Source organism: Pelodiscus sinensis, chromosome 16 (genome assembly GCF_052426305.1).
Source record: "Pelodiscus sinensis isolate ZL-2025 chromosome 16, ASM5242630v1, whole genome shotgun sequence".
NCBI classification, from domain to species: domain Eukaryota; kingdom Metazoa; phylum Chordata; order Testudines; family Trionychidae; genus Pelodiscus; species Pelodiscus sinensis.
Window position 1 is genome coordinate 2,190,326 of NC_143067.1, and position 13,876 is coordinate 2,204,201.

The window sequence follows — 13,876 nt, forward strand, 5'->3', positions numbered from 1 at the left end:
ATATGATTTTTCCAGTGCAGCTGATTTCTATAATGCGTTGCCCATCAGTTGCACCATGTTATGCGTGTCAAAGTTGTTTTTTAAAACTAGGTTTAGAAATTTTAAACTGTACTGATAAACAAGACACAAATACAGCAGAACCATAGAACTGGAAGAGACCTCAGAAGGTCGTCAAGTCCAGTCCCCTGCTCTAGGCAGGACCAATCCCAACTAAATCAACCCGGCCAGGGCTTTGTCAGGCCGAGACTTAAACACCTCTAGGGATGGAGACTCCACTACTTCCCTAGGTAACCCATCCCAGTGCTTCACCACCCTCCTAGTGAAATAGTTTTTCCTAATATCCAACCTGGACCTCTCCCACCACAACTTGAGACCATTGCTCCTTGTTCTGCCGTCTGTCACTACTGAGAACAGCCTCTCTCCAGCCTCTTTGGAACCTCCCTTCAGGAAATTGAAGGCTGCTATCAAATCCCCCCTCACTCTTCTCTTCTGCAGACTAAACAGACCCAACTCCCTCAGCCTCTCCTCCTAGGTCATATGCTCCAGCCCCCTAATCATTTTGGTTGCCTTCCGCTGGACCCTCTCCAATGCGTCCACATCCTTTTTGTAGTGGGGGGCCCAGAACTGGACACAATACTCCAGATGTGGCCAAAACCAAACCAGAACCAAATAAAGGGGAATAATGACATCTCTGGATCTACTGGCAATGCTCCTCTTAATGTAACCTAATATGCCATTAGCCTTCTTGGCTACAAGGCCGTCCTGTTGACTCCTATCCAGCTTCTCATCCACTGAAACCCCAAGGCCCTTTTCTGCAGAACTACTACTTAACCGGTTGGTCTCCAGCTTGTAACTATGCTTGGGATTCTTCCGTCCCAAGTGCAGGACTCTACACTTGTCCTTGTTGAACCTCATCAGATTTCTTGTGGCCCAATCCTCCAATTTGTCTAGGTCATTCTGGACCCTATCTCTGCCCTTAAGCGTATCTACCTCTCCTCCCAGCTTAGTGTCATCCGCAAACTTGCTGAGGGTGCAATCCATGCCCTCATCCAGGTCATTAATAAAGATATTGAACCAAACCGGTCCTAGAACCGAACCTTGGGGCACTCTGCTAGAAACCGACCGCCATCCTGACATCGAGCCGTTGATCACTACCCGCTGGGCCCGGCCTTGTAGCCAGCTTTCGATCCAACTTACTGTCCATTTATCCAATCCACATTCCCTTAACTTGCTGGCAAGAATATTGTGGGAGACCGTATCAAAAGCCTTGCTAAAGTCAAGGTATATCACATCCACTGACTTTCCCACGTCCACAGAGCCAGTTACCTCATCTGAGCAGAACCTCAGAGTTACCAATACCTTTGGGAATTAGGACTGTTAAATATCAGTTAATTGAATACTCAAGTAACCTCATTTATTTTTATCTGTTACTCAGCTATTCTGTAGTCTCCGCGGGCAGGGCTGGCAGCCAGTGCACTCTGACCCCACCCCTGGGGAGCCACCTGCAACTCTACACTGCTGCTTCCGTATCAGAGCCAGGTGTGTGGGGTCCAGGTGGGAGCTGGTCCATGAGGGGAGCCAGTTAAAAAACCAGCTCCTCTTGCACACTGGGCTGCCCGTTGCCCTGTGCTGCTGCCTTTGATACAGGGACAGCAGCAGCCCCTGTCCGGGGTGTGTGTCTCTAAGCTCCTGCAGCTAGTGTGCGACAGAACTGAGATGGGCTGCCTGCCCGCCTACTTCCTAATAACACTTCAAATGCAGAACTGCAGCGAGGGTAGGTCCCAGACCTGTCACAAGCCAGGACTGAGACAGCCTGCTGAAGAATCTACCGGCAGGGAGAAGGGGGAAATGTGTAGTCTATTGCATTTACCTATAAGCTTTTGCTTATCAGTTAATCGACTGTTACAAAGCTCCATTCCCAATAGGGATGTATCTGAGATATTCGTAACTCTAAGCAAAACAAGGACTAAAGTTCACAACTGAATATAGCTTTGAAAGTACTGTGCAGAAGAAAAATGTAACTTTCCCTTTATATTTTTAGCAGTTCACATATAAAATAGGGCTATGCTGAATTTGCTTCTTGTGGTCTCTGCTGCTACTTGAGTGCGTACTTCCAGGTCCAAATCAGGGGTGTGACTGACAGCTCAGTTTGTAACTGGCGTTCGTAACTCGGTCACTGGTTTCGGTACATGACTTTGGAAGGGAAAAGCAAGCTTGTCCAAATTGTTCCACTTAACTGGCTATTAGGGGCCCCATTTAATGTGCTGTGCTCGGGACAGCAGGTATGCCAGTAAGGAGTACTGAATAGGCCCTGTAACGGGGTTCACTCGGCTCCTGAGAGCACCCCGGGCCAAGTGCATGTGCCTGCACACACAGTGATGGCTCATTGGTGACCTGGCACTCAGACTGAGTCTCTGAATTAAAACAAAGCAAACGTCTTCCCAGGGACAAGTCCAGCAGGGCCCTCTCTGTGCCCCTGTAACGTGTCTGTCTCACCTTGCTCTGGAATAGAGCAGTGCCCCAGGACTCCTTCCCTGCTGGCAGTCTTTGCCCTCTGGGGCCTTTCTGGCCCCAGCTCTTTGGCTGAGTCACTATAATTCAGTTCTCCCCTTTATTGTCCAGGACACTTCAGTGACTTCTAGGAGTTGATGGGGGCTTGAGCCTGTCCTTTACTCCAGGTCCCAGCCCAGTGACCCTGTAGATAGCACTTGTCTGCAGTGTCCCTTTGAAATGAATGGTGCTGCTATAATTCCCCATGGCTCCAGCACATTCTTTTCCCTCGCTTCAGGGCCTTGTCCCAGTGGAGTCCCAGCAGCCAGCTCAGAGCACCATCTGCCCTCCTCTAGCTCTAGCAAGGAACTGCTCTTGCTCTGACCCTGCAGCTCTTATACTAAGCCAGCGGGTGCTAATTGGCTGCTTTCCCCACAGCCTCTAGGCAGCTCAGAGGACTTCTCTACGGCCTTTTCCGGTGTGGGATATGGTAGGACTGAAAGTATCTAGTAGGGGGCCTCAGGGCTAGTCGACTAGTCATGGGCCCTTAAATAGAAACTGAACTTTTTTGTTCTCCATATATAGATGTGCCATATGGCTGACTGGTTCAATATGACTCTAAGATTTTTTTTATCAAGTCCATGTCCGTCTAGGTGTATTTTTCATAACAAATAGTGTAAACTTGTAGATCAAAATGTTTATGAAGATTCATCTTTAAAACAGTTCCAAAAGTTTTAGTCAATTTGGTTCCTAATGATTTGAAAATTAGTTACGTAACAATCACAGTGCCTTTAACGTTTTCACCTATGCTCTTAAACGATAGCGATGTACCTTGACCTGAGTATAGGCTTGCAATTTCAAATCTGACAAATTGTTTTATATAATCAGCCTGCATTCAAATTCTTTTCTGACCATGTTAATTTTAGTATATATCAGTCCCCTTTTAATTCACACCACAGCAAAAAATATGTAAATTAGTTATTTGGAGGGTGTTTTGTGCACTTGAAACAGTGTTTGAGTGGCTTGAGCAGTGGTTTTGCTTATTCATATTGTGGGATGCTTGTGATATTGTTTTGACTAGACTTTTAATTGTTCATGATGCTATTGTGTAACGCTTCTTAGAAAGATCTTGTGTGGGAAGTACAGTGTGTGGTTGTTACTGTGTTTATATGAGATGGAAAGATGTGCTGTATATTGGTATCATGATTGGCCTTTCACGGCTTTGACTCTTAAACTCTTCTAGAGCTGAAAACACTTCGGGTCGTTGTGTCTTGAACAAGTCTTAATACATCCTTCCCTTCACCTGCAAAATTTGACCATAAATTATGATTTTTACAGTTTTTTATCCTTTAGGGCTTATGTGAGTCTTAGTGGGGCAGGGCTCTTGCTACATTTCAAAGGCAGAGGTGCCCTTAGTCGATGCAAATTACATTGACTATCGAGTAATTGATTAATCTAAATTTAAAATCCTTACTCTGGTCCACTAATGATAGTTAGCTGGGTGTCCACTTATCATGGGCGTGGCCAAGTTTCCTGTGGTCCCATAAAGTTTGTTTGCAGCCACCAATCCTGGCTGTCAGTGTTCTGTGCTGTTGTTTAGCTCTAATTTACCCCTAAATGTCTCCTGGCAGCCCAGTAAGCAGTGGAAGTGCTGGTGATGTTACTAATCAATATTGACCTCCCATTGTTTGGAAAATTCTCTGGTTCAGAATTGGTCAGGTCCCAAGAGTGCTGGACTAGAGAGTTTCAGACTGTAGTAATTGTACTTAATTTTGAAATGCATTTCATTAGCTTTTTCAACGTGAAAGGCATCTTTTGCTAATGCAAATTATTCAAAGTGACTCTAGTTCTGAAATGACCCTCTGATATTTGGGTCATTCAGCCCTTTGAACCTGATCTCCAACAATAATAATTTCCACTTGCTGGAACAGTTTCCTACTGTTGGGTTTGAAGTTGCATCATCTCTGCACAGAATTTGTTTCTGTCTGTCTGTCGTTTGGTCTCTTCCCCCGCTTTCGGCCCCACTCTCCCCCCCCCCCCCCGCACGCCCACTTCCCTTCATAAATGGTGTCTTGGTGATAAAGGTTCATCAAGTCCAGTAGCGGTTGAGCCTAAACAACTCCAAAATATTCAGCTGAAGTTCGGGGGCTGAATGTGCATGGAGATGGCACCCATCCGCTCCTTAATGCAGTCCTTTCAGTTTATGGCTGAGACACACTAACAGGTTTCTATGAGGAAACCTAGGCTGTGTCTTTTCTATAGCTAAACAAAATCCTCCAGTCTCCACAGCTAACAATTTAGCCCAGTTCATGAGCACTAAATTCACTTTACAAACAAACCAAGCCCTAATTCCAGAGCAGTACTGTAATGGGCTGTTATCGTGAATTACATTAGTATAATCAGGATGGAGCAGTAGTACTGATTGTATATATTTATGCAAACATTTCTGTTAGATTACAAACAGAAGTCAATGAATGCCACAAATAATAAAAACAAGTTAAAGTTATTTCAACCTGCAGGGAGGAAACAAACCGAAAATGTCATGATTGTAACGTGTCATTCCCGGAATATTAGTGAGACAGCGTGGGTGAGGCACATGGCAAGTGTTTACATCAGCCAAAAGCTAGCTGCTTCCTCTGAGAAGACCCTAGGGAAAAATTTCAAGTTAATTTGAGAATTGCTAAGAGGTCTCTAGTTTTTTGTTGTTCTGCTATTTGTTGGCTCTGAAATCCAAGTATGTTTGCTAATGAGAGTTTTCAAAACACACTTTCAAAGTGGAAGAGCATTGTCCAAAAAAAAAGTACAATATGTCCTTATGGGAAATAGGTAGCAAAACTCATCTTAATGTAGGGAAAAGCAAAAGCGGTGTCATCTGGGTTTTTAGTTCAGCTTTAATTCATTTAGTGAGACAGCCCCACAGTGTTCACCATTCATACATTTGCTGTGCTTAATAGCTGACTGGACAGTGAGATTGATTTGATTCCTTTTGTCTGTCTGGTGCTATTTACAGTCTGCTCCAAGTTCATTGGAAAGGAACAGAATGGCTGCAAAGGAGAAGTTGGAGGCTATGTTAAATGTGGCCCTGCGGGTCCCAAGCATCATGCTTTTGGATGTCTTGTATAGATGGGACGTCAGCTCCTTCTTCCAGCAGATCCAAAGAAGTAGCCTCAACAACAATCCTCTTTTCCAGTATAAATACTTGGCCCTCAACATGCATTATGTGGGTAAGTATGCACATAGCACAGAGATGATAGTTTCGAATTAATGTTTTTTTCTTGCTGCAAGAATTTTAAGTAAGGATGTGAAAGTGTAACCGCTTACATGGTTAACCTATGAACCTGGTATAGAGTATATTTTGGCTGTAACATCTCTTTTGGTCTAACTAATAAAATGACGGTGTTTATCCTAGCAGCACAGAGATCCCTTTCTAGAATCTCCTAGCAAATTAACAGAATGAGGGTTATTGCATAGCCTCAAAATGATTTACGATAGATATCACACGGGTTGGGTTGGGTGAAATGCTACTAATGCATGGGAAGAACAGAGTACCAAAAGGATGATGGTTTTCTCAGATGCTGCCATGCATCTGACAGATGAACAGGAGAGAGGGTGGCTGATTGTGAAAAATGAAAACTTAACGTAGTTGCTTGATTTAAATAAACTAGAAAGAGAGAAATAGGAAACTATGGCCTGAACTTGACAAAAGTCAGCTTTCAGACTATTACTTGAAAAAAACCCAGTAAGGAATCCCGCAGCACCTTGGAGACTAACCGATATATTTGGGCTTAAGCTTTGGTGAGTAAAAAGGAATTTTGTCAGTTGCACCTGAATTGCTTTTTACCCATGAAAGCTTATGCCCAAATAAATCGGTTAGTCTTGAGGATGCTACAGGACTCCTGGTTGTTGTTGTAGATACTGACCCACCCGACTGCCCCTCTGAGATCTATTACTTGTTCAACAGTGCAGATATAGCACTTGGAGTTCAAGTCTTAAGCCTTCAAAATGTCCAAGCACTGACAGTGGGTTGGAATGTGTAACAAATCCATGTGCTGCACATAGAATTTCTAGATAAATGATTCACAATCCCAAGAACCAGAACTAGAAGCCCTGTTCAGGGCTCTAGCTCAAATGCCAGAGACTTGATTTTTGGGAGCTGAAAGGACCCTAGTTTTGGGATCAACTCTAAAGATGGGTGTGTGTGGCTACAGTATGTGAATTAATTACAGATTGGCTCCCTATTGGTGCAGTGGGTCTCCTGTGAATCTCAGGTGATACCTTTGGGGTGGCAACATGTTAGTAAGTAACCTGGATCCGTTTGTGATGGTGGTTTGTAGTCAGTGGGCTAGAGAGGATAAAGTGAACCTGCATTTGCAGTCAGCTACGTTAGCTGAAGGCTTGTGATTTTTAATCCTGGCTCTGGAGATGTCGGCAAATTATTTTTAGCTATTAAATTTTTGCCAGATTGCAAATGAAAATATGCTTTTGGGCCTTTTGTTTGCTGACTTAATGTGAGGCTTTTGAAAAATTGTAGGAATATATTTGCTGCTCTTTTTAGATGTGGAAAGTCTAGTAGTAGTGGTTACTTTTAGGAGAACCGGGTGAGTGGGGATAGGAACAGTGGAGTAGTGCTTAAAATAACCACATTTAAAGTACACGTGGTGAGAATTGTGCAAATACGGGTTCACGTGCAATGAATACTTTCAGGAGTTATAGTTCATAACATAGTTTGATATGAAAGCATTACAGAATGAGTTAATTTTTAGAGAACTGATATCTTAATCTCTGAAACAACTTTTCTTTATGGTCATTTGCTCAGCAGGGTGCCTGTTGGAATACTGGAATTGATGGCATCTTAGTTCTCTCTCCTTTTTGTCTTCTCTTCATCCTCCTTGCTTCTTACTACAGTAATAGTTGAGCAATACTGCTGCTGCTTGGTTTTAAAATACTGAGGTTTTTTTGTTATTGCTCTGATTTGTAATCGTTGCTCTTGAAGGAATTCTGTGGCCTTGTTTTTACACAGTTGCACTTGTTTAGCTAAAATCATTTTTTAATCTGGTTTATGTTTGTGCAAAACCTTGTGGATATTCTTAAATAGCACTAACTTTGGCTTATATTGACTTTATCTTAAGTTGATGTATTACTGATTTAAGCTAAGTCAGTATTTACCCACGGTCAAATTAGTTTGTGTCTCACATAGGGTTATGGGGTTTTTGTTTTATTTTGTTTTTTTACTGATTTAGTTAAATCAGGTTAAAAACATATCTTTACCTAAATCAGTGCAACTTTCTGTAAACCATAAAGGATGAGGTAAACAAAATCTTTTCCTTTCCAACCTGGGCAGAGGAAGGGGATTTCAAATCTACTTGGGAAAGATAATTATCAGTGAAGGGCTTGATTGGCAACTTGCTGTAAGCACATTTACAAAAAAAAAAGACTTTTTAAATCTATATAGAGGTTTGTGTGTCTGTCTGCAAGTCGGTTTGTACAAGAACTCCTCAAAGGGAAGACCAAGGACCACCACATTTGGTAGGCAGCTTTCTCTTACCCTAACTTAAAGCAAGGTCAGGGTTTGGAAGTGCTGGGGATGGGACCGTTTCCCAGAACGTGGAAAGGGAGGGGCACAGAGAAGAGATGCCATTCTGTGACTGGCCACTGGGGGCAGCAAGTGCGGGGAAGGGTTATATTGCAGTGTGTCCATTGGGGGCAGCTGCGCCACCGAGTGACCAGCAGGATTGGGGCTTGCCATCTTGCCTGCCACCAGACTAGATAAGTAGCCCCCCTGCCCAGCCCCCCCTCTGCCCCTGGCCCTTGGCTGCAGTGTTGGGAGATGGGGTGAAAGGTCCCTGGGTGGCCAGAGGGGCTGGGCTGGGAGTGGGGGGTGAGAAAAGGCCATGCCAGATGGGACCTATTGCACTGAGCCCCTCCTTGCCCTCCCATGTCCTTAGTCTCCTGGATCCCCCTGCCCTGAAGGATCCAAGCCACGTCGGGTAAGTTGTCTAGTCTGTGTATAAAAATGGTCAGTTGAGTAAATCTCTGGTCACGGTTACAGCAGCAAAAGCAGAATTTGGAACACGTACTGCTGCCTCTTCTGGCAGTATCAGGAAGTCACTGAGTTAATTTCCCACAGACGCAATAGGGCAAAGACTCGGCCACCCCCAACTTCCTGCCTGCCCCAGGCACCCTGCACAGGCCAGTCCAACTTAGGCAAAGACTTGGGTGAAAGACGAGGTTTAGAGTGCCTTTCGCAGGGCAGCAAACTTGGGCAGCCTTGACAGTGGGTGCAACTTCTGGAGTGAAGTATCCTGCATGAGGCATGTTATCCGCAGAGCTCAGATATAGGGATTGCTCAGAGCAGCCTCTTGGCTGTTAACGCTGCTCCCCATTGCTAATTCAGAACGGACTGAAATGCAATGCAAGCTCAGAAACCGATCCGGGGTGTGAGGAGACGGGGGATTTGTACTGCAGTTGTGGTTCCCGCCTTACACCTCCCGCTGGAGCTTGTCCCACAGCCCTTCCCCCTCTCGTTGTTGCCTAAACTAGGGCAGGTCTGTACAAGAATAATTACCTGCCTATGACCACAACTTTAAACACCGGTTGAGCTGTATGTAGTTTAACTAAGTATAGACCAGGGAAAAAATGAGCCAATTGTTTCCAGATAGAAGCAGGCGTAAGTATACCCATTTTGTTCGTCTAAGTAACCTGCCTTGGGGGGGGGGGGGGGGGGGGGAGAATGCTTTTCACAGAAGTTTCAAGTTCCTGTTTCTGAAAATCGACCAGAGATTTCAGCCAAATTGTCATGCTGTGCAAAGACTGCCAATATTGGGCTGATGAGCATTTTCAGCTGTTGTAATCTCTAGTGTGTGTGCAACACATTTCTTTGAGAGATGGCTCCTGGCCGTTGCATGCTTTGTGTGTGTGCTCGTCCCATGCCCGTGCTGGAAGTCCTTCCCTCCGTGGTATTCGTAGGGGGCAGCTCCCTCAGTTCCTTTTTCCTGCTGGGGGTGGTGCTGGAATGTCTCCTGGCATCTGCAAGCACTAACCCAGTGATTTTTCACTTGGTATGGCACACAGTGAAATAAGTAGTCCTTCTGTTCCTGAATGACCCCGTGAGTGTGCTGTAGGTAGGTTAGATAGTCCCCGGGGGGGGAGAGGCATGCTTTGTGATAGCTGTAGGAAGCCTGTGTTGATCAGCACCCCCATTAAACTCCCACATCAGCTATCAGTGTGGTATCTGTCAGAGTGCCAAGCCCAGAACATGCAAAGGAGCAGGCCGTCAGACTGAGAGCGCTGCTCATGGCGCCTGCCCTTGCACCGGTCTCTGAGCCGCCAAACTCAGACTGGGCACCGATCACAACAGCATCCGTGCAAAGTGCACCTGTGGCACGGGTCCCTGTCCCTTGTGCCGGCTAAGAAGCAGAGGGTGCACCTGGGAGAGCGGGGGCCTTCCCCATCATCCTGCGTGGGAAAGGGACAGGCCAGGGAAGGGTATAGACCAGGCTCCTCATGTTGTAACCCCCAGGAGCCACAGTGATACTCTCAGCACATGCCAAGGGCAGCAGCTTAAGTGTGGTTGCATATACATGCAAATATATATGCAAATAGCTTTTCACACTGATGGGCGTGAATCTTTGTATTCATGCCCAACACGCAGGCCCCATTTAAGTTAGTTCTGGTGATATGAATAAAATGCAATAGTTACCCCATTTCCACCCATATGGCAGCACTTTTAATGAGCAGGGACAGTCCAGGCATTTAACTACTAAAGGCATAGCAACAGAAGACCATTCTATTGACTTGCCGTCGTGGAGCGTGTTCCCGTGGAGGCTGTGTTCACAGGACCCCACCTGTGGGCTGTGTTGAGCCCCGCAGGCCACAAACAGGCCGCGTGTTGAGTACCCCGGTATAGACCCAGGGCAGCAAGCCTCCTGGAGCCCAGCCGTTCACCTGTGTTGCTGGGCAGGCAGCCAGCCCTCCTAGGGACCCCCCAGCCATCTCATGTCAGAGGTCCCAGCACCTGGAGGCTCTCCAGGCTGCCACAGATGTTGCCGTTGCCAGTGTCCCTGGTCCCCTGCCAAGATGGATGAGGCCATCTCCAGGGGAAGGCCAGCACTGGGACCAGTGCCACGGTGTCCGTCTGTGTGGCATTGCTCCCTGGCACCACGGCAGTCGGTGTCAAGGTGGTGATCCCCAGGGATGCGCTTCTGACTGGCCCAGGCCTAGGACAGTTCCTAGGCCACTTGTGGGATCTGGGCGGCCTTTGGGGTGGCCCTGCTCGGCCAGTGGCCAACACAGCGCCACAGTGCCCGGAATGGCACCAGTCTCAGGACAGGAGCTGCTGCTCCAGCGGGACCCCACTGAAGCCAGGGTGGGGACGATACCTGGCACTGAGGTGCAGGTGGCCAAATTTATGACACCCGTAGCCTGGGTTGAGGCAGCGCCAGGCTTGCTGATGGAGGTGGGGAAAGCACCATGCTGTAGAGTGGGGGATCTTCCGCCTCTGGGCAGAGTCTGGCCCACTCATTAATTTCATCTGGCCCATGGCACCACCTTTGCCCCCCCCCCCCCCCCCCCCCCCCCCCGCTGCCTGCAGGACTGGAGCTGCAAGCACCAGCTCATACTGCTGTGCGGGGAAGCTGCTAGCCTCTGTGTCTCCTGGGGCCAGTGAGTGGCCCACGATTTTTTTCCCTGTGGGTCAGTTCCCTTTGACAGAAAAAAGGTTCCCCACCCTGCTGTACAGTTAGCCACAGACTCTTGGGACTGGAAGGGACCTCAAGAGATCATCTAGTTCGGTCCCTTGGTGTTGAGGCAGATTTAAGTACTACCTAGACCAGAGGTCGGCAAACTACATCCAAATTCAGAGCAAGTGTTCGACAAAGAGCTGTGGAAGAATGTCCCTGTGCGTGCCTGACAATAGATGACGTAATATTGTTAATTGACATGATGATGAATAATAGCATCCGTGAAATGTAATGATGGGGCTTCTGCTGCTGCATCTTTTTGCACGTTTCTTTGGAGTTTACATCGTAACTGGTCAAATCCAGCTTCTCCTGCAGGCCTTCAGGCTGTCTTGTCAATCTTATGGCCGGGGCTTGCGTGTATGAGGCCCAGGGCAGGGGAGTTCATGTGTATGATGGACTCTGGGCACAGGCTGGGTGGGGGTGAAGCCAGGGAGGATAACACAGCAGCTGGAGGTAGGGAGGTGCATTGGCCACTCCAGTGGACTAATGGGTAAGGCATCAACCTCCCAAGCCTGACGTGGTGGGTTCAAGCCCCTGCCATGGGAGCAGCTGGGCAGCTGCCACCACCAGCTTCCCCAGGGCTGGAGCTGGCAGGGACAGGCAGCTTGTGGGATCAGCAGGGTAGCCACCCCACTGTGCACTTGGAGCCAGGCTACAGTGCAGCCCCAGAGCAAGACGCCCACCTCAGGAGCAGCTGGGCAACCACCAGCCTGCCTGGCACGGGAGCTGGCACCTGCTGAAGGTGGGGAGGTGGGGTGGGCCCTCCAGTGGATTCTAGACAATCCCCAGGCATTTGTCTAACCTGCTTTTAAAAATCTCCCAACGATGGCGATTCCAACCCCCCCCCCGCCCTCGGCAATTTATTCCAGTGCTTCACCACCCTGACAAGTAGGAAGGTTTTCTAATGTCCAACCCAAAGCTCCTCCTCAGCGGTTAAGGAGAACAGTTTTTCTCCCTTCTCTCTGTAACAACCTCTTCTCTACTTGAAAACCATTATTGTGCCCCCTACCCCCAGTCTTCTCCTCTCCAGACTCAAATCCTCATATAAATGCAGGCTGACAATTCAGTGCACTGGAGCTCTAGCCCAACTTCAAATGGAAAATGAAACTACCTAGGCTCCTTCAGCTACATGCAGCATGAGAAGTGCAACGTATTCAGTCTTGAGCTAGAAAAAGAACTACACAAAAGATGCCGCGCTCTCAACTTTTCCCCTAGGGTTGCAAAATGACACCAACTATAATCAGTACATGGGGACCGGACCCTGTGGGGGAGTATTAGGGCCACGGCAACTCTCAATAGAGCCTTTGTCAGTAGGGATGTAAATGGTTAACCCCTGTCTGTGACGCCCCCCAGGTTACAGGCTGGCTCCCTGGGTGGTGGCTGCAGAGCTGGCAGCAAAGGGAGCGGGCTCAAAGCTTAAATCAATAAGCTTTCTGCTGCAGAGCTGCAGCATGTGTAACCGTGCCACCGCTCGGATGCTTAGCAGTCACGTGGTTACCTTTCTGAACGCCTTTTTACATCCCCGTTAGCCAGTAGCTCATCTGTGCTCGGGGTCAGGCTCTGGGTATCTTTAGCCTCCCCTTCATCTTAGCCTCTAAAAGGACATTGCTGCACCTGGTGTAACAGCAGTTGCTGGAGAGGCAGAACATGATGAACCTGCTTGCAAAGTGCTAACCTGTTCTGGATTCACTAGGGCCCCTGTATGTTCCCAAAAAACAGCCGTGCTGAGAGCCAGGTCGTCTAGAAAGGCTTCAATTAAGTTTCTTTCCAAAGTGGACAGGGCATCATTAAATTAAATTAGTCACGTTGTCAGCAAAACTGCTATGGAGAAGTGGTTTCCTGGGACAGGCTTTGGTCACGTAGACCTGCTGTGTCAGACCGTGCTAGTTGCCCCATCCCAATCTCCAGGTTTATCCTCCAGCAGCTAAGTGGTCAGCTGCTTCTATTCCCTCTTCCTTGGTGAGGGATATAGGAGCAGCAGAAGCTCCAGGGTTTTCCCCTTAAAGGTCTGAGATACGATGGGAGGCCTGTAGCATGCTGCCAGGCAAAGAGGGAGTCTGTTGAAGCTAAGGATTGATTACAGAGTAAGGCTCCGAACAATAACTGAAGTGGGGTTGTGAATAAGGGTCATTGCTGCATAAATATAGTGAGCTCCCAGATTGCACCGAATAGCTCATCTTTATTTTCTTAAGAAGTGAGCATGCTTATGGTTGGGGGGCCAAGGAATGATGGAGAGCAGTGCTGTGTCCAAGGCCAGTTCTTTGCTACCCAGACGTTAAAGAAGACACAGTCACTGATTAGAGTTTTTAAGTTCTCAGGCAAATGAAACGTGTAGATTTGGGACACAAAGTAGCAGTATGTAATGGCAGCTTCCTGGACTCTCATTTCTACCTTAATTATTCAGCCAGTAATACTAGGTGGATAAAGAATTCATGTTGCAGATGCTGCGATTGTGTAGAGCAGCGGTTCTCAGACTTTGGCCCGTGGCCCAACTGGCTCAATACAAACCTTTCCGCGGACCACCAGTTTCTAATGGAAACTCACCGTTAATTACGTAATTACACCTGAGCCGTGTTGCTAGTGTTGCAGCTAGGGAGAATGGTTTAACTGAACCAGGAAGAAAGGAAATACTAATTTACATTGTTAAA

General features: G+C 47.3%; 1 protein-coding gene across 4 annotated transcripts in view; it reads left to right on the forward strand.

Moving 5' to 3' along the window:
* The window catches only part of RNF145 (ring finger protein 145), a 78,928-nt gene that overhangs the window by 10,452 nt on the left and 54,600 nt on the right, over nt 1–13,876 (forward strand). For 3 of the 4 annotated variants that reach the window (XM_075900645.2, XM_075900643.2, XM_075900644.2), the window contains one exon: nt 5,501–5,714. In XM_075900645.2, coding sequence (XP_075756760.1) covers nt 5,531–5,714 — 184 coding nt within the window. In that variant the 5' untranslated portion in view covers nt 5,501–5,530. Of the gene's footprint in view, nt 1–5,500; nt 5,715–13,876 lie in introns of those variants that run through there. The other variant, XM_075900646.2, reaches the window with a different exon arrangement.